The following is a 26,732-nucleotide window of genomic DNA, read 5'->3' as shown; positions in this document are numbered from 1 at the left end:
ATATGGGGGGGCGAGGTTATGTATGGCATTGAATGTATTGAGGAGGATGTAGAATATGTTACATGTAGTTAAAATATAATACTGTACATGGTATAGAATACTGTAAAATGGAAATATGTGTTCAGGATATATTTACAGATCTCAAGAAGAAATTGTTAACATTGTATACAGACAGAAAGTTGCTCCTAATAATTAAATCACTTGAAAAATACAAGATTAACAACAATATAACATATTTTCCCTCAATTTTCTCATGTTCCAAAGATATTTGGTCAGTTACTGTATATCGAAACCATTTTTTTAAAAAGCACAATCAAATATAATGCGGTTAAAGCTGGGGTGGAGGATTTGGGGAGAAAATGGCAGTTGGGAGGGATAGAGATTTCGAATCCAAATACCTCAACCGCTCCACTTGTTCTCTTTTGGTCCCACCCCTATGGTCCCTCCCTGACACGCTCTACACCAACAAAGTTGTGTCAAAGTGAATGGACAGTCCCAACAGCCAATAAGAACAGAGAATTGGAGCCTCACTCTGATTGGTCAAAGTGTACAGCTCATGTTAACTTTGACCAATCAGAAATCACATACCCCAGCTTTAACACTGCAAGCCAGCAACACTTGGGTGACTCATTCAAAGTGCTAACAGTAATTGACACACACTATATTTGACAAAAACACTGTTACAGGCGAATGCAATGGAAAAACATACACTCACATATTCTGTCCTTCCTTTGTGGGTGTTCGCCCAAATATAGGAAAAATACACCTGAGTAACAGTCTTCAACAACATGTTTTTCAAATCATAGCAACACACATTACCTCATATTGTACAATAATATTTTGGGCAATGTTGTTGGTATATGGTGAATGTCCTCACATATGCCCCAATAATGTAAGCTTTAAAGCACCAAATATATATTTTTAACCAGCCACAAAATAACCGAAAATACAGAAATATAATAAACATTACTGTACATGCAATACATTCTGTAGTAACGAAAGCACAATTTAAGTAAATAAAAATACTTTTATGGTTATTTTTTGTACGCCAGTGTTTTTTTATTTTATTTTATTTAACCTTTATTTCACCAGGAAGGTCCCATTGAGTTACAGTAACTCTTCTCACAGGGAGTCCTGGCCAAGACAGGCAGCAGAAAAGAAGTTGCAGAATTTGCACAAGGCCACACACACACACAAACAAAGTACACCACAATTGACACTATAATGCTAAAATTACACTTCATAACAGGCTATATAGAAACAAGCTAATACATACAGTTTAGAAGAAAAAAATTTAAATTAATTAAAAAAATTTAAATTGAAAACAAATTAAAAATAAATAAAAGGCATCAGGTTAAAAACAGTTGCAGTGTTCTTTTAGAGCTGATTGTAACATGTTTTTAAAGGTACTGAGTGGTGGGAGTGATTCCAGCTTTAGAGTGGCTTGAAGTTCATTCCAGACCTTTGGTGCATATGATGAGAAAGCTGTTGTACCCAGTTGTGTTCTTGTTAGTGGTGTGGTTAATAACATATATTCTGATGACCTTGTTTTGTAAACACTGTTATGGAAGGAAAGCAAATTTGAAATGTAAAGGGGTAGTTTACCCATTAGTGCTTTCGCAATAAAAATCAGTGCATGTAGTTTCCTTTAGTGTAGTGTCTTCAATAGTGTGAAAGTACAGAGCCCCACAAGGGTCACAGCAAGATGTTTTGAATTGCATTCCCTCCCAATATGCTTTGCTTTGCCTCACAGTAACTTACTGCGGTAACGTTGGAAAGATATTGATATTCCAAAGTCCAGGACCAATAACTCATAAGTAAAACGTTATTAAAACACAAACGATGCATCTTTTGCTATGGCAGGCAGACAGACAGACAGACAGACAGACAGACAGACAGACAGACAGACAGACAGACAGACAGACAGACAGACAATGGGTTACAACCTCATTTTGACTGAAACCAGACATCCTCTAGCCTGGCTCTGCCCGCCTACCTACTTCCGCCCAAATTTCATTTTCCCTTCAGTAGTCAGTCTGGGGCTGCGGTGAATTTCTCAGCTTAAGCTCAGGAATTTTTTTTCCCAACCAATCAGCGATCAGAGCGAGTGGCTGAGAACGATGACGTCGAAGTCGCGCTCCAGTTTCAGTTGAATGCTGCGTTCCTTTATACTCCGAACTCGGAAATGTCCGACTTGGTAGTTCCGAGTTCCGACCTGTCTGTGTTCCAGTGCATCTGCTCGGGAACGTATGGACGCCGACAACCTTTCTCGTCCAAATAACTAAACGTTAGGCTCTAACAAGTTACTGTTGCCAGATACCGGTAGATTCACAGACTACAATATGTAGTGAAGTCGGAAATTTCCGAGTTCCCAGTACAACTGCAACGCACCGTCAGAAGCCGGCTCATGACATACGTTACGACCAAACGTTATGCGATTGGTTGGCTGATCCAGAGTGGCACTGGGCAGATCCAATAGTTTTAAACTTCAACAGACACCCGCCTACAAGTGAGTGAACGTTTGCCAAATACAGCAGTTCCAGACCTTCTGTACAAATGAAATGAAGTACGATGGTCTGGTAGCACCAGGCTAGACATCCTCTAAGCTCCACTAATAACATTGCTCTCTATGTGCAGCGGGCTGTGAGACAAAATTGTAACCCTTAAACAAACAATACTGAAGTTAGATTCCAATTTACAGCCTCTGATATATTTACATTCAAGGTGAAAGTCTGCCTCGCGACGATAGCAAAGATGCATAATTTGTGTTTTAATAACATTTTGCATATAAGTTATTGATCAAGCAAGTCCGAATCTATCAATATCTTTCTAAATGTACCACAGTAACATATTGCGCGGTAAAGCATAAACATACTAGAAGAGTTATTTAAACTGCATCCAATCGTCCTGGCCTATGCGTGTCGCCATCTTGTCAGATTTTCACTCCGGCTCATTTCCTCTTACCGAGAAAGGGCATTGATGTGACGTCGGGGGGGGGGGGGGGGGATACGCCCATCTGGCCATCTCGCTGTCATATACCTCAGAGGGAAAATGAGGGCCAGCGAGCGGCTAGCTGTCACTCAAGAGGCTGCGGCCCTTATTATTCATAGATTTTAACCTCCTATAGAATAAAAACTAGCCTGGTCCAAAAAAATCCCCTCCCCCCACCCCCCCTCAGTGTTGTCATGGAGATATGGCCTAAACATAAAGACTAGAATGTTTTTTTTGGACCAGGCCTTAAATAGGTTTAATAATGCTGTGAAAACGGCCTATTTAACATGGGAGTCAATTAGACATCGCTCTGTTTTGGGACCACCTCTTAGTGGCCACTCGGTGAACTGCATTTTTTGTCACTTCCGCATTGGATGCTGGTAGAACTCGCTGCGGTTGGGGCTTGGGGGGACTCCGTATGAAAGAGGAAATCGATTCAAAGTTCTTGTTGTTGTTGTTGTTGTTGTTGTTGTTGTTGTTGCTGTTGTTGTTGTTGTTGTTGTTGTTGTGGCTCCTGTTCAAAAGGGCTTTCAACCTGCTGGCTATATTTTTTGCTCAACTTTATTTCTTTATTACATTTACCACCATGCATCTTCTCTCTGGCTGTCATGGTCACTTCGTCACTAGAACTCCTCTGCCGTAGCCAAGACATCGATCCAAACCGGATCCGACCCAGAGTTCTCCGGCACGCTCGGCGGAAAGTGTGCGAAGAAATACAGAACAGCAGCGGGTCCAGGGCTCCGTTGATGTACCACAGCGGGAGGGATAAGTAAGACTTTAAGATGGTGTACACGGAAAGCACGGTGTCGGACCAAACGACCACGTACACCTGCATCAGAGACGACGCGATGTCCGGGAAGTTACACACGAAGAAGGCCACAACCACTGCACCTGGAAAAGAAGAAGAATAATTATTTGAATGACTCATGCAATTATGATTTTCGGTAAAGATATATATGGTGAATGGACTTGACTTATATGTAGCGCTTTTTAGCCAATTTTCTCAGCCCCAAAGCGCTTTACATTTCTTTCCACATTCACCCATTCACACACACACTCTCACACACACCGATGAATCTCATGAGCAAACTAAGAGGCATGTCTGGCCAGAGAAAAACAATTACCAAAGCGAAATGTTTGCAGTGCACTTTGTATTGCTCTTATACATGTTAGACCTTGTAGGCACTTACATGTAGCACTTACATGTGGCACCCAGTAGTTATCTTTTAAGCTAATGTACTTGGGTGATTAATCCTGTTATATATACAGTACCATATGGTTTGTACCTTCACGGTTGAATGCACTTATTGGAAGTTGCTTTTGATAAGAATGTCAGCTAAATTATATGTACTGTCATGTTTGCTGTTTGACATGTTCCAAACAAATCCTTGACGTCGTCTGGGTTAAATATATCCATGCAGCGAGAGAGAAAACAGCAATGTCCGTACAGTATTTGCCGCAATTTTCAGTAAATATTAAAGTATAAGTGCATATATTTCCACTTAAAAGCAAGCCGGGCGCAGGCGTTTAGGTAAATTATCTTAAATTATGAAGGCAATTCTGCAGCCAATGACGTACAGTATATCGTGAAAGCCATTGACACAAAGTTTGACCTCCTGAATTCACATGTTACCAAACCATGCAGCGGGTCCTGGATAGTTCAGGGACACCACTCTATTTGGTACGGAAAAATCAGAGTTCGATACAAGGTCAGTGCAAGGCAGGTTCTACAAGGGTCTTTAAAGGAATACTTCACCTATACGGAACCGGTGTTCTATCATTATAAAATCGCTATTATAATATAATGAATGAGGTTTTTCTTCCCTCAGTCTTCCCTTGGCCCAGCTGTCCTGTTAATCCTAAAGGCCAGGACACACCAGTCCGACACGTTCCGATTACCCAAAAACTGGAGTCGCCGTTTCAGGAAGCTCCAGTCTTTCCGTCGCGGCCAAAAAACACACCGAGACGACTGCTTATTTTCCGTACGCACGCGGGACGTAATGTCTCCACAACAGCAGGACACTTTTGAACACTTGCAAAAACCGTGTGAAGATTGACTATGCTACATGATTTTAACAAGGTTTTTAAAATATGAAAACAGGTCTCTGTCTGACCCATTAGTTGAAGAGCTTTCATCTCAGCTTTCTGTTCCCCTTAATGACATGGCTTGTAAGAATGATAAAACACTAATGGATGTATTGGTGCATTTTGTAAAAGCAGTGTGGAGAGGGACTATGCCACAAGGTTTTAATATAATGTAATTGTTGTGGTCACAGCAGCCCGCTGTGTGTTCCTCGTCTGTATCTGCCACTCCCCCTGTCTGTCTCACTTCACACCTGGTCCTCATCTGCAATCACGCTCACCTGGTCTTCACCTCCAATCAACTCCCCTTCATAACCCGTGGATTCCTTGCTGTTGGCGCCGGATCGTCCTATGCGCTACCGTGGTAACTATAACGTACCTGGCTCCAGTTTACTGTCCCTCGCTCTCGCTTACTCGTCTCTCGTTTCTTGTTGCCTGTAGCTGTTGACCACAACCTAACTTTTGTTTTTCCTCTGCCTGCAGTATCCGGACCACTCTCTCCAGCTTCCCGGCTTTGGTCTCCCCCTGGCTCCCTCACCCACTACCTGCTTCCCCTCACCATATATATAATAAACCTTTTTTATATAAATCCTACTTCGTCTCTGTCTGCTCTTGGGTCCAGCATCGTAACCGTAACAGAACGATCCGGCCAAGATGGACCCAGCGGACATCGGAAACATTCGTGGAGCTCTCGCCGCCCAAGGCACTCAGGTGGCGGAGCACAGCCAAGCTCTCCGGGACGCTATGGAGGCTTTTAAGAATCTCGCTACCCGAGTCACACAGATGGGTGACCAATTGGACTTACTGGTACCTCCCACCACAGCGCCTCCACTACCAGCGGCACCCCCGCCTGCTCTCACTTCCCCGTTACACCTGCCACGAGCTCGTGAGCCATTTATTCCTGCGCCAGAGCGCTATGCTGGGGACATGGGTACGTGCAGAGACTTTTTGATTCAGTGTTTCCTAGTTTTCAGTCAGCAGCCTCTCACCTATCCCACAGAAAAGGCTAAGATCGCTTACATTATGGGGTCACTTAAGGGTAATGCACTAGCGTGGGCTTCAGCATTATGGGACAGTGATTCCCCAGCTAATGACAATTTTGACCTTTTTGTAGCAGAGATGAGGAAAGTGTTTGACCATCCAGTAGAGGGAGGGGACGCCGCCAAGCGGCTTATTTCTTTACGTCAGGGCTCCCGCAGTGTAGCTGAGTTCTCCGTTGAGTTCAGGACCTATGCAGCCAGGTCAGGCTGGAACGACAAGTCACTACGTGGGCTTTTTCTTTCCGGTCTCAGTGAGACAATCAAGGATGAGCTGGCTACTAGGGAGGAAGCTGACACTCTCGATGAAATAATTTCCCTCTCTATCCGGCTGGATAATCGCCTACGCGAGCGGCGTAGGGAGAAGGCGGGCAGCTCCGTGCCTCCGGTTTTCGCTGCTTCCTGTTCCCCACTCTTCCCTAAGACTGCCCTCTCTGCCCCCGTGACGCGTGCTGTCACTGAAGAGGAGCCCATGCAGCTGGGTCGCACACGTCTCACCCAGGCAGAGCGGCTTCATCGGATTAAGACCGGAGTGTGTCTGTACTGTGCGCTGCCCGGGCATCTCATCTCCACCTGTCCGTCACTGCCAAAAGACAGGGCTCGGCAGTGAGGCTCGGGGCCCTGCTGAGCCACGCCCCCTCCGTCCCCGATTCTCACTGTTCTCGCTCACTGCTGGATGCCACTCTCCTGTCCCTCGGGCATTCCTTTCCTGTGTCAGCCCTGGTGGATTCTGGAGCGGATGAGAACTTCATTGATGCGGGCTTCGCGTCTCAGGTTGGCATTAAATTGGAACAATTACCCTCTCCCTTAAATGCTAACGCCTTAGACGGCCGTCACCTGGCCCTTATTACCCACCGTACTAAGCCCCTTGAATTAATTGTTTCTGGCAATCACCACGAGATACTTCAGTTTCATGTCATCCTGTCTCCCCTCACTCCCCTGGTGCTGGGGTACCCCTGGCTCAAGCTTCACAATCCCCAATTTGACTGGTCTTCTGGCAAGGTGGTGAGTTGGAGCACGTTTTGTCATTCCACCTGCTTACAGTCTGCCCTGTCTCCGGCAGTGGGAGATGTTCTCTTGCCCAAGGAACCTCCCGACCTCTCCTTGGTTCCCCAAATTTATCATGACCTGGGAGAGGTATTTAGTAAGTGTCGTGCGCTCACCCTGCCTCCTCATCGCCCCTATGACTGTGCCATTGATCTCCTCCCCGGCGCCCCTTTGCCCAGTAGTCGCCTTTATAACTTGTCCCGTCCTGAGAGGGAGGCCATGGAGAAGTACATTAAGGATTCTCTTTCGGCTGGCCTCATGAGACCCTCCTCTTCTCCTGTTGGTACAGGTTTCTTTTTTGTGGCCAAAAAGGACAAGTCACTTCGCCCATGCATTGATTTCAGGGGTCTCAATAACATTACTGTGAAGAACAAGTATGCGTTGCCCCTCATCAGTTCCGCATTCGAGCCACTGCAGGGCGCCACAGTCTTCTCCAAATTGGACCTACGTAATGCCTATCATCTGGTGCGCATCCGTGAAGGCGATGAGTGGAAGACGGCCTTTAACACCCCCCTCGGCCATTTTGAGTATCTCGTCATGCCTTTCGGCCTAACTAATGCCCCTGCTGTGTTCCAGAACCTGGTTAACGACGTCCTCCGGGACTTTCTCAACCGCTCAGTTTTTGTCTATTTAGACGACATCCTGATTTTTTCCCGCAATCAGAAGGAACACGTCCAGCATGTCCGGCAAGTTCTTCAACGGCTGTTGGAGAACAAGCTATATGTGAAGGCCGAGAAGTGTGAGTTCAGTGTCACCTCTGTATCCTTCCTGGGGTTCATCATTGAGAGCGGGCAAGTGAGGACCTGCCCCGAGAAGGTCATTGCAGTGACTGACTGGCCCATCCCCGATTCCCGCAAGAAACTGCAGCAGTTTCTGGGGTTTGCCAATTTTTACCGGAGGTTCATCCGTGACTACAGCAGGGTGGCAGCCCCTCTCACTCATCTCACCTCCCCTGCCCGCCCTTTTGCCTGGACGCCTGAAGCGGAGGCTGCCTTCTCTAGGCTTAAGGAGCTTTTTTCGTCTGCCCCCATTCTCATCCAACCGGATCCCTCCAGGCAGTTCATTGTGGAGGTTGATGCATCTGACACTGGGGTGGGGGCGGTCCTGTCCCAGCGCTCGGCCTCTGATGAGAAAATTCACCCCTGCGCTTTTTTCTCTCGCCGGCTGGTTCCTGCTGAGCGGAATTATGATGTGGGTAACAGAGAGCTGCTGGCTGTGAAACTGGCGTTGGAGGAATGGCGGCACTGGCTTGAGGGGTCAGAACAGCCGTTCGTGGTATGGACTGACCACAAGAATTTGTCTTACATCCAGACAGCCAAGCGATTGAATTCCCGCCAAGCCCGGTGGTCCCTGTTTTTTGGGCGTTTCAATTTCTCCCTCACCTACCGGCCCGGTTCCCGTAACGTCAAACCAGACGCCCTCTCCCGCCAGTTTGGCACTGTGGACACACCGGGTCCCCCTGACACCATCCTCTCTCCTTCCTGTCTCAGGGTGGCTGCGGTTACCTGGGAGATAGAGTCCCTCATCCGGGAGGCCCAAATCACTGAACCAGACCCGGGCAACGGCCCTCCTAACCGCCTCTTTGTCCCCAGTTCGGTGCGCTCCCAGGTTCTGGTGTGGGGTCACACATCGCGTTTTGCCTGTCACCCTGGCGTGGGTCGCACCCTGTCACTCCTTAAGAGGTACTTTTGGTGGCCAGCGATGGACGCTGACACCCGGGCTTTCGTGCTGGCCTGCACGGTTTGTGCTCGGGCCAAGTCCTCCCATCAACCCCCTGCTGGCCTGCTTCGCCCGCTTCCTGTTCCTGGTCGGCCCTGGTCTCACATTGGCCTGGATTTCGTCACTGGTCTTCCCCCCTCTAATGGCCATACAGTCATCCTCACAGTTGTGGATAGGTTCTCTAAGGCTGTTCATTTCATTGCCCTCCCAAAGCTCCCCTCTGCCACCGAGACTGCCCAGCTGCTCGTGCAGCATGTGTTCCGCCTCCACGGGATTCCCACGGACCTCGTCTCCGACCGCGGCCCGCAATTCATCTCCCAGGTGTGGAAAGCCTTCTGCCGTGCGCTGGGGGCCTCTGTCAGCCTGTCATCAGGGTACCAGCCGCAGACTAATGGGCAGGCGGAGAGAGCGAATCAGGATCTTGGAACCGCGCTGCGTTGTGTGGCTGCCCGCAACCCCTCTGCCTGGAGCGACCATCTCTCTTGGATCGAGTATGCCCACAACTCCATGTCCTGTGCAGCCACCGGCATGTCCCCGTTTGAATGTTCCCTGGGGTACCAACCGCCCTTGTTTCCGGCTCAGGAGGACGACATCTCCGTTCCCTCAGTACAGCACCATCTCCGCCGCTGCCGCAGGGTGTGGAAGGGCGCGCGCACCGCTCTGCTGCGCTCCGCTGAGCAGAACCGGCGCACGGCTGATCGCCACCGGGCTCCCGCTCCTGCCTATCGGGTGGGTCAGCAGGTGTGGTTGTCCTCCAAGGACCTTCCCTTACAGACTGGCTCTAAGAAGTTAACCCCTCGTTTTGTGGGGCCCTTCCCTATTGTCTCCGTCATCAACCCCTCTGCGGTCACACTCAAGCTGCCCCCAGCCATGCACGTCCACCCAACCTTCCATGTCTCTCGTCTAAAGCCAGTCTCCACCAGCCCTCTCTCCCCCCCGGCCGTTGCCCCCCCTCCTCCCCGGGTGATTGACAACCACCCAGCATACACCGTCCGGCGGTTGCTGGACATTCGGCGTCGGGGCAGAGGGCATCAGTACCTCGTGGATTGGGAGGGTTACGGTCCTGAGGAAAGGAGCTGGGTTTCGCGGGGTCTCATTCTCGACCCCTCCCTCATCCGGGATTTCCATCTGGCTCATCCAGAGAAGCTTAGGCCGCCTGGAGGCGTCCATTGAGGGGAGGGTACTGTTGTGGTCACAGCAGCCCGCTGTGTGTTCCTCGTCTGTATCTGCCACTCCCCCTGTCTGTCTCACTTCACACCTGGTCCTCATCTGCAATCACGCTCACCTGGTCTTCACCTCCAATCAACTCCCCTTCATAACCCGTGGATTCCTTGCTGTTGGCGCCGGATCGTCCTATGCGCTACCGTGGTAACTATAACGTACCTGGCTCCAGTTTACTGTCCCTCGCTCTCGCTTACTCGTCTCTCGTTTCTTGTTGCCTGTAGCTGTTGACCACAACCTAACTTTTGTTTTTCCTCTGCCTGCAGTATCCGGACCACTCTCTCCAGCTTCCCGGCTTTGGTCTCCCCCTGGCTCCCTCACCCACTACCTGCTTCACCATATATATAATAAACCTTTTTTATATAAATCCTACTTCGTCTCTGTCTGCTCTTGGGTCCAGCATCGTAACCGTAACAGTAATAACATCATTCCCATTACTTGAAGACCTCTCTTTCATTTTAAAAGAAGCTTTCTGTCCCACTTAATGTATTGTAATGTACAAATGATATGACCCTACTTAATGCATGTCTTTGAATCCTGTCAAAGGCAGTGTGGGGATTGACAACGCCACACGATATTAACTTTATATACAGCTCTGGAAAACATTAAGAGACCAATCCAAATGTTCAGTGTCTCTCGTTCTACCATTTATAGGCATATGTTTACGTAGAATGAACATCTTGGTTTTATACAATAAACTACTGACAACATTTCTACCAAATTCCAATACATTCTTTGTCATTAAGAGCATTTTCAATAAGTTATGTAGAGATGAAGATTCAAGAAAAATCCAGACTGGTCTCTTCCGGAGCTGTATATTATATGTATTAACTTATATTTATTTTGGGCGGCTGTGGCGAAGTGGGTAGGGTGGTCAACCCTCAACTACAGGGTCAGTGGTTCGATCCCCCGTCTCCCTGCCACATTGACACTGCCACATTGATACTGAGCCCTGAATTGCTCCATATAGTTAGCCCACTATCCGTGTATGAATGTGTGTGTGGATTGTAACGTGGGAATGGGAACAGGTCTCCCTTGAAAAAGAGTCTCCGGTCTCAATGGGATTTACCTGTGTAAAGAAAAGGTTAAACAAAATGAACAAGGCTTTAAAGTATTATATAGATATGTCGTCTCACCCATGAGTTTAAGAGCTCTCTTCTCATTTAAAAGCAGCTTTCCGTTCTGGTGACACTGTACGTCCCTCCTGCCATCTGGGTCCACCCCAGTCAGACCCATGTTCCTCCTCTGACGGCTGTTTCTCCGCAGGTGAAGCAGGATGAGCAGGTAGAGGGTCAGGATGGACACGAGTGGCACCTGTAGGGGAACAGGTATACACTGGTATACATACATATAGGCCTATGTTGTGTGACAGTAATTAGATTTCAATCCACAAGTTTGTATGCAAATTGGTTATATGGAATGGAAAATTCCTTATGGAAACATTACAATGTGATTGAATGTCATGAATATAGACACAAAGTTTGTACATTCAACCTGAAGGGAAGAGGTGTGTTACATACAGGTGAAACTCGCATTATTAGAATGTCATGGAAAATGAATTGGGATTGAGGCAAGAATTCATGCAAAAGGGGCCCAAACCAAGTACTGAGTATATATTAAAGGTATAGGCTGTTATACTGTATATATACAGTTACGGAATAAATTAAGAGACCACTCCAAATGTTCAGTGTCTCTCGTTTTACTCTTTACAGACATGTGTTTGAGTAGAATGAAGATTTTGGTTGTATACTACAAACTACTGACAACATTTCAACCAAATTAGCCCCAAAAGTATTGTCATTAAGAGCATTTCCATTAAGTAATGTAGAGATGAAGATTGAAGAAAGATCCAGACTGGTCTCTTAATTTTTTCCAGAGATGTATATATATATGTGTGTGTGTGTGTGTGTGTGTGTGTGTGTGTGTGTGTGTGTGTGTGTGTGTGTGTGTGTGTGTGTGTGTGTGTGTGTGTGTGTGTGTGTGTGTGTGTGTGTGTGTGTGTGTGTGTGTGTGTGTGTGTGTGTGTGTTGAGTGACAGTTACTAGGTTTCAATCCACATGTTTATATGTAAATGAAGTAATATGGAATGAAAAATTCCTTATAGAAACATTAAAATTCGATTGAACGTCATGAATATAGACACAAAGTTTGTACGTTCAATCTCATCATATTTTCTATGAAGCAGTAAAAATGACTTCTACAAGTTATATTTTACCATATTAAGCTGCAATGTCTCGCCTTAAATAACAATTTTTCTCCAAGTATGTGTGTGCAGCTAGAGTGATACTGACTGGACTGTCATTCATGTCCCCTGTAAGACACTGTCTAAGACGCCATTAAAACGCTATTTGCTGAAAACAATTTTAACAGCCGCCACCATGTTTCGAGACCGTTGTTGTTTTCATCTGATTACAGCTTTATATGTTGCTTTTAGCAGGCACATAAACATCATACCAACTTTTGCAATATGAAATAATTTCTTGGTAGATGGCGAGATCCATTTTGGCTAACACACTTTGTTTGAATGTTGTTTATTAGTCAATTACTACATTGAAATGTGTCTTTTGTTGCATATCCCCTAACAAGATACCACACTTTCGTGGGGGGTCTTCTCATAAATGAGTAATTGAGGGCGCTCTTGTGGTGTAGTGGATAGAGCGCGTACTATATTGGCTCAGGACTTGTTGCAGTGGTCGCGGGTTCGAATCCGACCCGTGGACCTTTACTGCAAGTCATCCCCCCTCTCTCTCTCTCTCTCTGTCTCCCCATTTCAACTCTGTACTATCTAATAAAGCTTTAAAAACGTCCCAAAATAATCTATTAATTAAAAGAATAAATTAGTAATTGATAAATAAAAACGTTATCTCACCAGAAAGAATAAGAGGGCTCTGAGTAGCAGCGCTCCTTTGTAGATGTGTGCGGGGTCGGGCTCAGTCATTTCACACATGGTGGAGACTTGGAACGCTTCCTGAGGTGTGCTGGCCGTGTGGTCCAGGATACAGGCCCGAGCCTGCTCATACACCAGCGCAAAGGGCACGGCTGAGACCAGAGACACCACCCAGACAGACAGGAGACAGGGCAGCCGGGACTTCTGTTGGATAGATGGATGGATGGATGGTTGGATGGATGGATGGATGGATGGATGGATGGATGGATGGATGGATGGATGGATGGATGGATGGATGGATGGATGGATGGATGGATGGATGGATGGATGGATGGATGGATGGATGGATGGATGGATGGATGGATGGATGGATGGATGGATGGATGGATGGATGGATGGATGGATGGATGGATGGATGGATGGATGGATGGATGGATGGATGGATGGATGGATGGATGGATGGATGGATGGATGGATAGATGGATAGATGGATAGATGGATAGATGGATAGATAGATGGATAGATGGATAGATGGATAGATGGATAGATAGATAGATAGATAGATAGATAGATAGATAGATAGATAGATAGATAGATAGATAGATAGATAGATAGATAGATAGATAGATAGATAGATAGATAGATAGATAGATAGATAGATAGATAGATAGATAGATGGATGGATGGATGGATGGATAGATCCTTTAATAATCATGTACAGGAAATTACAGTGCCACAACAGCTTCAAGACAGACATGACACCACACATTTCCTCAGATAGCTTCCATACTCAATGACAGAAAGGGTGAAAAATAAAACAAATGATTTTAAACTTTGAGTTGAATGACAAATACTAATTGGATGAAGTGCCCCTGTTTCAGTTTGGCTAATTCTGTTATTTTGTGAAACATGTTAAAATGTATTTCTTACATTTCATTCTGGGATAAAGGCTGCTAAAAGTACAGTGGATATACTATGGGCGATATACAGCTCTGGAAAAAAATTAAGAGACCACTCAAAATGTTCAGTGTCTCTTGTTTTACTATTTATAGGCATTTGAGTAGAATGAACATTTTGGGTTTAAACTATAAACTACTGACAACATTTCTACCAAATTCACAATAAGAATATTGTCATTAAGAGCATTTTCCAATAAGTTATGTAGAGATGAAGATTGAAGAAAAATCCAGACCGGTCTCTTGAATTTTTCCTGAACTGTATATTTGTATCTTTAAGTATGTGTGTCGCATACATATTTTGATCAAGGAAAAATTTAGGTTGGATTAATGTGTTACTTTATATGTGGGCTACTACTAGGCTACAGTAGTATTTCACTTTGACACAATTCTCTGTATGAATACTGAGAGAAGGCATGGCAACCCAGACTTCTGTTGGGAAGGAGGGAGAGAAGGAGGGAGACTCCATTAAGCCGACTGTGTATAATCATAGTCAGACATGTTTACAGACCTTATTTCGTAGCCTACATTCCGTTCTCAGATATAAGTATAGTGGAAGGAACCCATTCTTAGCCTTTAATGTTGCCAGCTTCCAAGCATTTCCTTGTTCAGCTCATACACTTAGATATCAGCAGTAAGTGGGCACGTAGAATGAGTGAGACATACTTTCATATTTTGAACTTGAAAATACAGATTGGAGCAATGCATTGTGGTAGGGCGGTCGACCCTCAACTACAGGGTCGGTAGTTTCGAAAATTAATTTTCAAAAATACTTTTGTAAATGGTTATCAAGACACCCAACTTTGATATCATATATTGATTTTCACTATTTTAGCCCGTGGGTTATAATGTTTGAGAAGAGAGCTGCTGTGATTGGTTCAAAATACTTAATGTGTCATAGGAGGATTTCTGTAAAGTATATCAAACTTAAATGCCAATATCTTTCATTTGGGATTGATGGTTATGCCTGAGTCTTTTCTGGTGCTTAACTATCATCCAATCTTTTTTTAACCTTTATTTATACAGGTACATCCCATTAAGACCGGAGACTCTCCCTGCGTTCCGAATCGCATACTCTTTCTTTTTTCTATTCTACATACTACATGCCATCGGTGAATGAGTGTGTGTATGAATGGGTGAATGTGGTAAGAAATGTAAAGCGCTTTGGGGCTGAGAAAATCGGCTAGAAGGCGCTATATAAGTCAAGTCCATTTACCATTTTACCATTTACATACTACATCCAACGATACAAATAATCTAGTTAGGATGCAGTAGGCATACTATTGGGACATACTTTTACTCTTTTGTTTCATCATAACATTGCGCCTTGATCTTGCCTCTTGCTTTTATAACCGGCGCATCCCCGTTTGTTTTCATATGGAGGCTTCGTCGATGTGACGTCACTTCACGTGCGCACCGGATTGTGGGTCAGAACCGCCCAAATAGGATGCAGTTTTCAACACTAACAATCTTGGCCGGATGAAGTATCCGGGTACTTCTAACCATCCTAAATCTGGCCACAAGAATCGGGACATCCTAAATCTTTTTTCTACAGACTATAGTTGAAAGTATGCGATTCGGAACGCAGGGTCTCTTTCAAGGTAGACCTGTTCCCATTTTACCATTCACACACACACACACACACACACACACACATACACACACACACACACACGCTGACAGGCTAACTATCGACATTCACACGAGGCAAGGTGGGTGAAGTGTCTTGCCCAAGGACACAACAACCATGACACAAGAGGCAGGGCGGGGATCGAACTGCCAACCCTTCGATCATTGGCCGACCCGCTCTACCACCTGAGCCACAGTCGACTCCCCCCCCCCCCCCCCTCTAACCAACTCCCCAAATTACAAAGAAGGATTTTCATTACATTATAATAAGAAGTATTCCTTTAAGTATGTTACCTTGAGGCTGGAGTAGGACCACATGGTGTGGCAGATAGCCGCATAGCGCTCTGTGGTGAAGGTCATGATCACCCAGCTGGTGGTGGCACAGTAAACCTGCCGGACCATGAAGTAAGACTTGCACACGGCTTGTCCCAAGCGCCAGGGGTAGCTCTCCCAGTAGTAACGGTACAGTGTTACTGGGATCGTCAGCAACTGAAGAATGTCTGAAAATGAAAAGAGAGGATTTTTTTTAATATATATACAGCTCTGGAAAACACTAAGAGACCACTGACTCCAAATGTTCAGTGTCTCTTGTTTTACTTAAGGCATATGTTTGAGTAGAATGAACATTTTGGTTTTATAATATAAACTACTGATAAGATTTCTACCAAATTCCAATACTTTTGTTGTCATTAAGAGCATGTTCAATAAGTTATGTAGAGATGATGTCAGACCCAAACAAGGCGAGGACCACAATAGCGTCACGTTCAACAGTTTATTAAAGGATTGGGGGAAAGGGAGTGTATGAGCATGTTCAGAGAACGAGAAGGGCAGGTCCGGTATTGCAGATAGGAGTCAGAAGCGTAAGGAAACAGGCAGAGTAACTGGTGCTGGTTAGCAGACGATCCGACAAGGAGTGACTGAAAGCCAGGGTTTATATACAGAGGGTAATGAGCAGGGAATGCAGTGCAGCTGGCAGGTTAATTAGGGCAGGAGTGGATACAGGTGTGGCTGAGCAGAGTGGAGCGGCAGCAATTAGTGCTGTTAACAGGGCAGAGGGAGAAGCTCCTGACAGAACCCCCCCCTTAAGGGACGGCCCCAGAAGTCCCCAAAAAACGTCAAACAGGGCGGGCGGAGGGTCAGAACTCCTCTGAGCGGTCAGATTCCCTGGCCTCATCCTCCGAGGGGGCCTGAGAGGGACCATCAGGGGCCAGGGCAGGGTCAGGAACTGGGCAGGAGGAGCGACGGGACCCCTTAGGACGACCCCGACGGATGGCAGGCTGGTCCGGGTGCAGACGGTGGAAGTCGGCGATAAGAGTCCGGTCCACAATTCGACTGGACGGCACCCAGATTCTCTCTTCAGGCCCATAGCCCTCCCAGTCGACGAGATACTGGAGGCCCCTACCCCTCCGTCTGGACTGAAGCAGGCGTCGAACGGTGTACACCAGCCCACCGTCAATGAGGCGAGGAGGAGGAGGAGGAGGGGCCGCTGGGACCAGTGGGCTTACATGCACTGGTTTGACTTTTGAAACATGGAAAGTGGGGTGCACCTTCATGGAAGCTGGCAACTGGAGCCGGACTGCGGTAGGACTGATGATCCTCTGGATAGGGAATGGGCCGAGGAACCGAGGTGCTAGCTTACGTGATTCCACCCTCAGCTGCAGGTCCTTGGCTGACAGCCACACCTTCTGGCCAACACAGTAAGTGGGTGCTGGTGTCCTCCGACGGTTAGCCCCAGTGGCATAGCTGGTTACTGACTTGAGTAGTGTGGCACGGGCTTGTGACCAGGTGCGGCGGCACCGGCGAGCATGGGCGAGGGCAGACGGGCAGGAAACCTTTCCTTCCTGACTGGGGAACAGAGGGGGCTGGTAGCCATATACACACTGGAATGGAGACATACCGGTGGCAGAACAGGTGAGGGAGTTGTGGGCGTACTCTACCCATGTCAATTGTTGCGCCCAAGTCTGGGGCTTACGGGAAGCCATGCAACGGAGCGCCTTCTCCAGTTCCTGGTTCGCCCGCTCTGACTGACCATTGGACTGGGGATGAAACCCAGATGTGAGACTTACTGTGGCCCCTAGAAGATGGCAGAACTCCTTCCAGAATGTAGAGGTGAATTGTGGGCCTCGGTCTGAGACCACGTCCTTGGGCAGCCCGTGTAGACGGAAGACATGATCTACAACACTCTGGGCTGTCTCTCTAGCAGATGGCAGTTTCGGGAGGGGAATGAAGTGCGCCATCTTGCTGAACCGGTCAACCACAGTGAGAATGACAGTCATACCATCCGATGGGGGCAGGCCTGTTACAAAGTCCAGGGAAACGTGGGACCAGGGTCGTGAGGGCACCGGCAGAGGCTGGAGTAATCCAGCGGGTGGCTGATTGGAGGATTTGTTCTGGTTGCAGGTGGGACAAGCACGGACAAATTCTCTGACGTCCCTTCTCAAGGAGGGCCACCAAAAGCGCTGGGCAAGGAGATGGCAAGTGCGGGCTGAACCCGGATGGCAGGCAAGGCGGGAGTTGTGTCCCCACTGTATGACCCGGGATCTTAAGTTCTCAGGGACGAAGAGACGGTCATCAGGGCATGCACTGGGGCCGGGATGGTCACGGATTGCCTCTTGAACCTCTTCCTCGACATCCCAAGTCAAAGCAGCTATGATACAGGGATCAGGCAGGATGGGGGCAGGTTCCTGGGAAAGGGCGTCCTCCTTCTGGAACTGGCGGGAAAGAGCATCCGGCTTGGTATTACGTGAACCTGGGCGGTATGACAGGGTGAAGTTGAACCTGGTGAAAAACAAGGCCCAGCGGGATTGTCTGGAGTTGACGCGCTTGGCAGTGCGGATGTATTCGAGGTTTTTGTGATCTGTCCAGACCAGGAACGGCACCGTGGACCCCTCCAGCCAGTGACGCCACTCCTCCAGGGCAAGCTTGACGGCCAAAAGCTCACGGTTTCCAATGTCATAATTGCGCTCTGTAGGCGAAAGCCGGCGGGAAAAGAATGCACAGGGGTGCACTTTGTTGTCCTCCTCTGCCCGTTGAGAAAGTATGGCCCCGACTCCCATGTCCGAGGCATCCACCTCGACGATGAACTGTCGGTCTGCATCCGGCATCAGGAGGATGGGTGCCGTGGTGAAGCGGGCCTTGAGGGTCTGGAAGGTTTTGTTAGCCTCTGGGGTCCAGACAAAGGGATGTTTGGTACTGGTCAGAGTGGTGAGGGGAGCGGCGACGGTGCTGTAGTTCCGGATGAATTTCCTGTAGAAATTGGCAAAGCCAAGGAATTGTTGCAACTTCTTCCTATTCTCCGGAACTGGCCAGGAAGAAACTGCCGAGACCTTTGCGGGGTCCATCTGGATATTTCCCTCAGCCACGATGTATCCCAGGAATGACACAGACTGAACATGGAATTCGCACTTCTCAGCTTTGACATAGAGGGAGTTCTCCAGGAGACGACGGAGGACCAGTTGGACATGACGAGTGTGTTCAGACAGGGTTCTGGAGAAAATCAAGATGTCGTCCAGGTACACAAAGACGAATTTATTCAGCATGTCCCGCAACACATCATTCACCAGAGCCTGGAATACCGCTGGTGCGTTGGTGAGGCCAAATGGCATGACCAGATACTCGTAGTGGCCGGTGTGGGTGTTGAATGCTGTTTTCCACTCGTCGCCTTCTCGTATGCGCACTAGGTGGTACGCATTACGAAGGTCCAGCTTGGTGAAAATTGTGGATCCCTGAAGCAGCTCAAAAGCAGAGGTGAGTAAGGGCAGAGGATACCGGTTCTTCACAGTGATGTCGTTCAGACCTCGGTAATCAATGCAGGGCCGAAGAGAACCGTCTTTCTTTCCCACGAAGAAGAACCCGGCACCAGCAGGAGAAGAAGACGGGCGGATGATACCAGCTGCTAAGGAGTCCCTGATGTAATCCTCCATGGCCTTTCTTTCTGGAGGAGACAGTGAGTAGAGGTGACCCTTAGGTGGAGTAGATCCAGGAAGAAGGTCAATGGCGCAGTCGTACGGACGGTGTGGGGGCAGAGATGTGGCTTTGGTCTTATTGAACACTTGCCGGAGACCATGGTAGCATTCAGGAAGGTTAGAAATGTCAGGGGCAGTGCTGGGGGGTATAGAGTTGGTGGGCAGCGAGGCAGCACGCAAACAGGTCAGGTGGCAGTCATCTCCCCACTCTTTGACAGTTCCGGAGGCCCAGTCGAGGTGAGGATTGTGGAGACGGAGCCATGGGTGACCCAGGATTAAGGGTTGGCCCGGGGAGCAGAGTAGGTGGAAGCGGATGGTCTCTTGGTGGTTGCCTGACACCAACATTGAGATGGGGGCTGTGATGCTGGTAACTGTGCCAAGTATGTGACCGTCCAGGGCCCGGGCTGGCACGGGAGCGGCCAAGCGGTGGCTTCCCAAGCCCAGCTGACGAGCAAGTTCTGTGTCCATAATGTTTGCTTCTGCACCAGAGTCCACCAGGGCTGCCAGAGTGTGGGTTGTATCAGACAGGTAAAGACAGACTTGGATCAGGGTTTTACTATTGGTGGAGGACCGAATGTTCGATGAGCCCAGCCGGATTCCTCCTACATCCGGTGAGCTCCGGCTTTTTACTGGACAGGTGGCGGCTCGATGCCCATCACCGCCACAGTACAGACACAGGTTAGAGGTGATGCGTCGCTGTCGCTCTGCAGGGGTTAGTGAGGCGCGGCCGATTTCCATCGGTTCAGGCTGGTCTGGCTGGTAAGATGGTGTGGCAGAGGAAGACGGGAGAGCGGTCGAGCTGCTCCGTGTGCTGGTGGATGGACTGCTGCGCCCCCCCTCTCGACGACGGGCCTGGATCCTGCGGTCGATGCGGACAGCCAGAGCCATGGCTTCATCGAGGGTGGAGGGTTGATCATGGGAAACTAACTCATCCTTTATGTAGTCCGCTAGGCTGTGGAGGAACGCAACCACCAACGCCTCCATGTTCCAGGGGCTCCGACTTGCCACTGTACGAAAATCGATGGAGTAATCCGCCACGGTCCTTCTGCCTTGGCGAATACTCATCAGGGTCTGTGATGCCTCAGCTGCTGTGGATCCCAAGTCGAAGACCTTAAGCATCTCCTCGGCGAACAGGTTGAAGGCAGCACATGCAGGGGTCTGGCGCTCGAACTCAGCCGTTCCCCACAGTCGAGCCCGTCCCGTCAGGTGAGTGATTACATAACCTACTTTAGCCCCCTCAGTGGCAAAGGTTCGGGGTTGCAGGCTAAACTGGACACGGCAGCTCGTCAGGAATGCTCGTACCTGAGTTGGATCACCATTGAACCGCTCAGGATTGCCAATCTTGGGTTCGGGGAAGGCAACAACTGCGGCGGCAGTGACCGGGGCAGAGGACACGGGAGCTGGGCCGGTGGGCAGACTGGCTGAAGCTGACGGAGGAGTAAGGTTGGTGAGAAGTTGGATAACCATGGCAAGTTGTTGTTGCTGCTGCTGAATCTGTTGTTGCTGCTGCTGGCTGAACTGGAGCAGAGAGGCGACGTCATCTGTCATGCGGTAAACCTTACTCTCTGTATGTTCCAGGCGCTGCATGGCGGCGGGTTGTCCAGGGTTGTCGAGTTCCATGCTGGGTGAGACGTGTGCTGGGTCCATGTTTGGTCGGATCGTTCTGTCAGACCCAAACAAGGCGAGGACCACAATAGCGTCACGTTCAACAGTTTATTAAAGGATTGGGGGAAAGGGAGTGTATGAGCATGTTCAGAGAACGAGAAGGGCAGGTCCGGTATTGCAGATAGGAGTCAGAAGCGTAAGGAAACAGGCAGAGTAACTGGTGCTGGTTAGCAGACGATCCGACAAGGAGTGACTGAAAGCCAGGGTTTATATACAGAGGGTAATGAGCAGGGAATGCAGTGCAGCTGGCAGGTTAATTAGGGCAGGAGTGGATACAGGTGTGGCTGAGCAGAGTGGAGCGGCAGCAATTAGTGCTGTTAACAGGGCAGAGGGAGAAGCTCCTGACAGATGAAGATTGAAGAAAAATCAAGACTGGTCTCTAAATTTTTTTCGGTGCTGTATTTGTGTCCAATTTCTGAGCAATTCAAGGACATAATAACACAAAAACAGGTGTCCATATTACATGATACCCTTTTTTTTCCGGAGCTTTAATGTTTTGGAAATGCCAAAGAACAGGAATATTAAGTAGAAAGGATTTGTTCAAATGTATATTTTATACAACATAACTATGTTTATTTTCAGGTTTAAGATATTACGGCCCAAATTAAAATAAAGTTTGAAGAAGTATTTTCAGTGTACATAAAAGTATAACCTGGGGAAATGTATAACGTAATGGAAAGTGAAACATCAAAATGACTTGCCCTGATTGGTGCCTACTATCTTATTGTATTAGTAGTAGTATTAGTAGTATTAAGGTTTTTTTAGTACTCTGAGGTACCATTGAGAGCAAGCACTAATTGTCAATGTAGCTGAATTAAATTCACAATGAAATTTAGACCACAATACTACTAATATAACAAAAGTGAAAAAATATATATATTGGAATGTAACCCTGTCATGCATTCATTATGACAAAAATAATTTCGATTTTTAAAAGTAATTTTTTATCATTGAAAAGGAATCTTACATTGAAATCCATTTCACTGTTTTACTTATGAAAGGCCTACTTCACCGGTTGGAATATGAAGGTGTATTGAACTCGGAGATCCTATGAAGTATAAATGTGCAAAAAAAATTGAAATCGGATCATCTTAGCCTGAGAAAAGGCAGAAAGAGTGTTTTATGGTCTCACTGTCTAACCCTACATTTCTCTTTATTAATTCAAACTTTCTCCACTGGAATTCCAGATATTGAACTGTTAGAATATTGCTGTAAGTCTATTGAAACTCTTAGGTGGTTTTGGAGCAAATAACCTTGATAAACATACCTAAACTTTCAGTTTGTGTTCATTCTTGAACCCCCTTTGGACAAAAGCGGTAGTGTTTTTACCATACGCCAGCTGTATAGTTCCTGAGTGAGCGTACCCATGACAAAGACATTAAGAAAAACTAATATATAGAAATAACATTCTTTGCACTGATGGTCTCGTTTGCTGTTACATCATCAGAGAATAAAATGAGACTGTTTCAGAAATATTTTGAAGTTCCCCGTAGCACCTTTAACATACGTAAAATGGAATTAAATACAGCACCATGCATGGAAGGGATAACCAAGGACACTCAGGCACTCGGGCGGCAGTGGCGAAGTGGGTAGGAAGATTGCCTCTGGAGTGCAGGGTCGGAGGTTCGATTCCCCGCCTACCCGCCACATGTCGAAGTGTCCCTGGGCAAGACACTGAACCCCAAATTGCTTCCGATGGTTCAGAGAGCGCCTTGCATGGCAGCTACTGCCATCGGTGTATGAGTGTGTGTATGAATGGGTGAATGTGGTAAGATATGTAAAGCGCTTTGGGGCTGAGAAAATCGGCTAGAAAAGCGCTATATAAGTCAAGTCCATTTACCATTTACCATTACTCAAGTCACACAAAAAAAAACAGTTTTATAAAACAGGACTCATAATAAAAATCACAGAAATTCGATTTTAGGAACAATAACCGCCAGAAACAGGCACATTCAACACCATTGCTCTGAAATGCTCATAGCAAAAGAAGTATCAAGACACTTTGATTGATTTAGGGGACTGTCGAAGCCCATTCTAAGTGGTTGGCGCATTGAAGAAAAGAACGCTGATTTTTCTTAGCTCTAAGTGTGTAGCCCCCGAATCGGAAGCAAGTTGATTTTGTCTGATGAGGACCGGATTTCAACTGTGACACTGATGAAAATATAAGGAGGGGGCATTTCACTCATTACCAAAATCACTTTTTAGTCAAAATCAGTGAATATCCCGTCACAATCGGATGCTCCCTGTACTGTGTGTGCCCTGGGAAAAAAATCAACTGTTGATACACAGCCTAGGCTCTGTAAACTGGTATGTGAACAAAGGGGGCCCACCGTAGCGCAACTTGCATGATTACACACAGGCTGTGTATTAACACTGATTTTATTTTATTTTTTCAGCGCACACTAAGAACAGACAAGTAGCGGATCGTGAGGAGATATTCACTGATTTTGAGGACAAGTATAGAGCTGTTAAGCGGAAGTGGCGGAATTACGGGGCATGGGACCTATCGGCTGAAAAAAAATGAATGGGAGTCTATGGAAAGTAATCTACTATTTTCTGGTCCCAGTCATTAAATGCCCTGGATTACATATATGTTTTGTATAGGTCTAAATGATAATTTTTCATGTGAAGAGTTTGACGGTATGTTGTATGATTATTCGTCTGACGGCTTTTGAAAAAATGTAACGAGAAAAAACTACACGTTTTGTCGCCTCTGTGACGCCGACAATCTCCCCACTCGAGAAAGTGAAACTCTCCACATGTCCACTTTTGTAGTGGTTTTCGCCACGCTGAAGACTTTTGTCTTGTCCTTGAAAGAAGGCAGTAAAGTGCATTATTGACACAGCCATGTTTCGGAGCTAAACGGGTGCTAGTGGTGGTGACGTATATCATAAGCGTCAAGAGCAGCGAAGAGCTGTAGTCCACAAAAGCGCTCTGCACAAAACCTGACCGTATCCAGCTTCTACTCGCTAAATTGTTCCATTCTTTGCACGAAAAAATACCATCTAAATCCATACAAAACATTTGTGTAATCGAAGGCATTTCATGACTGGGACCAGAAAATAATACATTTCTTTCCATTGACTACCGTTGTAATTTTTCGAGCCGAGAGGTCCCATGTCCCGGAAGTAAGGGACTTCCGCTTAACAGCTCTATTTCTCCATAATCACTGACTCCACCTTACCTAAACAAACTTTTTTTTTTTTTTTTACTAATAACGTACAGTATGTGTTATAAATAACTGAATGTGTCATGACGTGCCTTTTATAGAATTAAAAAACGAATCCTTCAAAACAAAACAATACATGGGCTTGATTAGAATGGAAATGGAAAATGGATATGCACTCTATTTAACATGCACACAATTCAATACTGATGATTCATTAGCCCACTGAAAGCCATGTGTCCATTTGAATATGTAAACTAGAATTAGATGTCCACTTCACATTCAAAATGGATCTTTTGAGGGCACTGATAATGATTAAATGGAGTCGAGAGGCAGATACTGGCTTTCAAAGGAAAACATTGAACATAGCCTAATGAGAATTGAATTTGGTCAAGTATTAATCAAAATAATGTATTTGCACTTTGAAATAATAAGTGTATACCAAGGATTAAGATACAATGACGCAAAACAAACTATTACAAAGACACACACACACACACACACACACACACACACACACACGCATGCATGCACACACATAGCCCATACCCTACAAGACAGACAGACAGACAGACAGACAGACAGACAGACAGACAGACAGACAGACAGACAGACAGACAGACAGACAGACAGACAGAGAGACAGACAGATAGATAGATAGATAGATAGATAGATAGATAGATAGATAGATAGATAGATAGATAGATAGATAGATAGATAGATAGATAGATAGATAGATAGATAGATAGATAGATAGATAGATAGATAGATAGATAGATAGACAGACAGACAGACAGACAGACAGACAGACAGACAGACAGACAGACAGACAGACAGACAGACAGTAGTGTACCTGATATGACCAGGCTCAGAAGGTAGAATCGAATAACACTGACTCTCATATGAGGGTCTAAGAGGAGGGTCAGAATGCTCACACCGTTGAATAAGACCTGTAGAGCAAAAAAGGGAAAATAATTAAATGTGCTGTTTGCTGTCATTGGTGCATCACTAACCAGTGTATAACTACTTTTGCAGCTTAAAGCTATAGTGCATAACTTATGTCGCCCCCCCTGAGGAATTCTGAGTAATTACAACAACACTGTTGACGCATCTACATGAGGTAAAGCCTTCAGTGATATTGCATGGACTTTATACCTCCTGCTGTACCTCCAGGATTTTTCTTTGCAGTAGAATCAACAACTGAAACCTTTCTTGGGTCCTACTTGCGCTTCTTGGGATTTTATGAGCTCCTGCACCAGTGTCAAGGGAGGTCGACACCAGTTTGTAAACGCTGCCATACTGAGAAATACAGAGAGAGTTTTGCGGAGCTGATAGGGCTTAATCAACTTTGTGTCAACTCATTTGGGGCGATGGCTTGAATGTAACATTACATTCACTTAAATGGAAAAGTTACGCACTATAGCTTTGAAAACTAAAAATTTGCCACGTGTCAAGTTGTGCAACTACAGTAAATGAAAGTGTCCATATGCGTAAAACATTACATTCATTTATATGGAAAAGTTACGCACTAATAGCTTTTAATACTCCAAAATCCCCATGTGTAGTGCGACTATAGTAAATGAAAGTGTCCATAACAATACATTCATTCATATGGAAAAGTTACGCAGTACAGCCCAAAGTTGCCATGTGTTGAGTTCAACTATAGTAAATGAAAGCGTCCAAACTCGTAACATCACATTCATTCTTTCATATGGAAAGAGTTACGCACTATAACTTTTAATACTCCAAAATCGCCACGTGTAGTGCGACTATAGTAAATGAAAGTGTCCAAACTCGTAACATTACATTCCATCATATGGAAAAGTTACGCAATGTAGCTTTAAATACTATAAACTGGTAAATGAAAAGTGTCCATACTCCGGAGCAGAAGACGACGGAGTAGAAGATGGTCATCGGCACGGCGACGCCCAGCGGCTCTCGTCTGGAGACGCTAATGTCGAGCTGCGGCGCGTCACTGGGGCTAACGTTACAGCTGAACAGGAAAGACATCTGCTCCGACAGGTTCATGACTGCTGGGGGGTGGGGGGGGGAGGGGGGGGCTAGAGAGAGGCTCCGTTGATGTACCACAGCGGGAGGGATAAGTAAGACTTTAAGATGGTGTACACGGAAAGCACGGTGTCGGACCAAACGACCACGTACACCTGCATCAGAGACGACGCGATGTCCGGGAAGTTACACACGAAGAAGGCCACAACCACTGCACCTGGAAAAGAAGAAGAAAAATTGTTTGAATGACTATAAAAATATACGGTAAATGGACTTGACTTATAAAGCGCTTATTTTTAGCCGATTTTCTCAGACTCAAAGCGCTTTACATTTCTTACCACATTCACCCATTCATGCATC

At 46.5% G+C, this 26,732-nt stretch overlaps 1 protein-coding gene across 1 annotated transcript in view; it reads right to left on the bottom strand.

Annotated features, from left to right (window-relative positions):
- Positions 1-26,393, bottom strand: part of LOC307257575 (pyrokinin-1 receptor-like) — a gene marked incomplete at both ends in the record, with an annotated part of 26,630 nt that extends 237 nt beyond the window's left edge. The window contains 6 exons of the mRNA XM_080036836.1: positions 3,574-3,882; positions 11,234-11,411; positions 12,967-13,188; positions 15,864-16,069; positions 25,219-25,315; positions 26,244-26,393. Coding sequence (XP_079892962.1) covers positions 3,574-3,882; positions 11,234-11,411; positions 12,967-13,188; positions 15,864-16,069; positions 25,219-25,315; positions 26,244-26,393 — 1,162 coding nt within the window. The remainder of the gene's footprint in view (positions 1-3,573; positions 3,883-11,233; positions 11,412-12,966; positions 13,189-15,863; positions 16,070-25,218; positions 25,316-26,243) is intronic.
- Positions 26,394-26,732: the final 339 nt, after the last annotated feature.

This window comes from Ammodytes marinus, assembly GCF_949987685.1.
Source record: "Ammodytes marinus genome assembly, chromosome: 11".
In the NCBI taxonomy this organism is placed as follows: Eukaryota; Metazoa; Chordata; class Actinopteri; order Uranoscopiformes; family Ammodytidae; genus Ammodytes; species Ammodytes marinus.
This window is presented reverse-complemented; position numbering and strand designations above follow the sequence as displayed.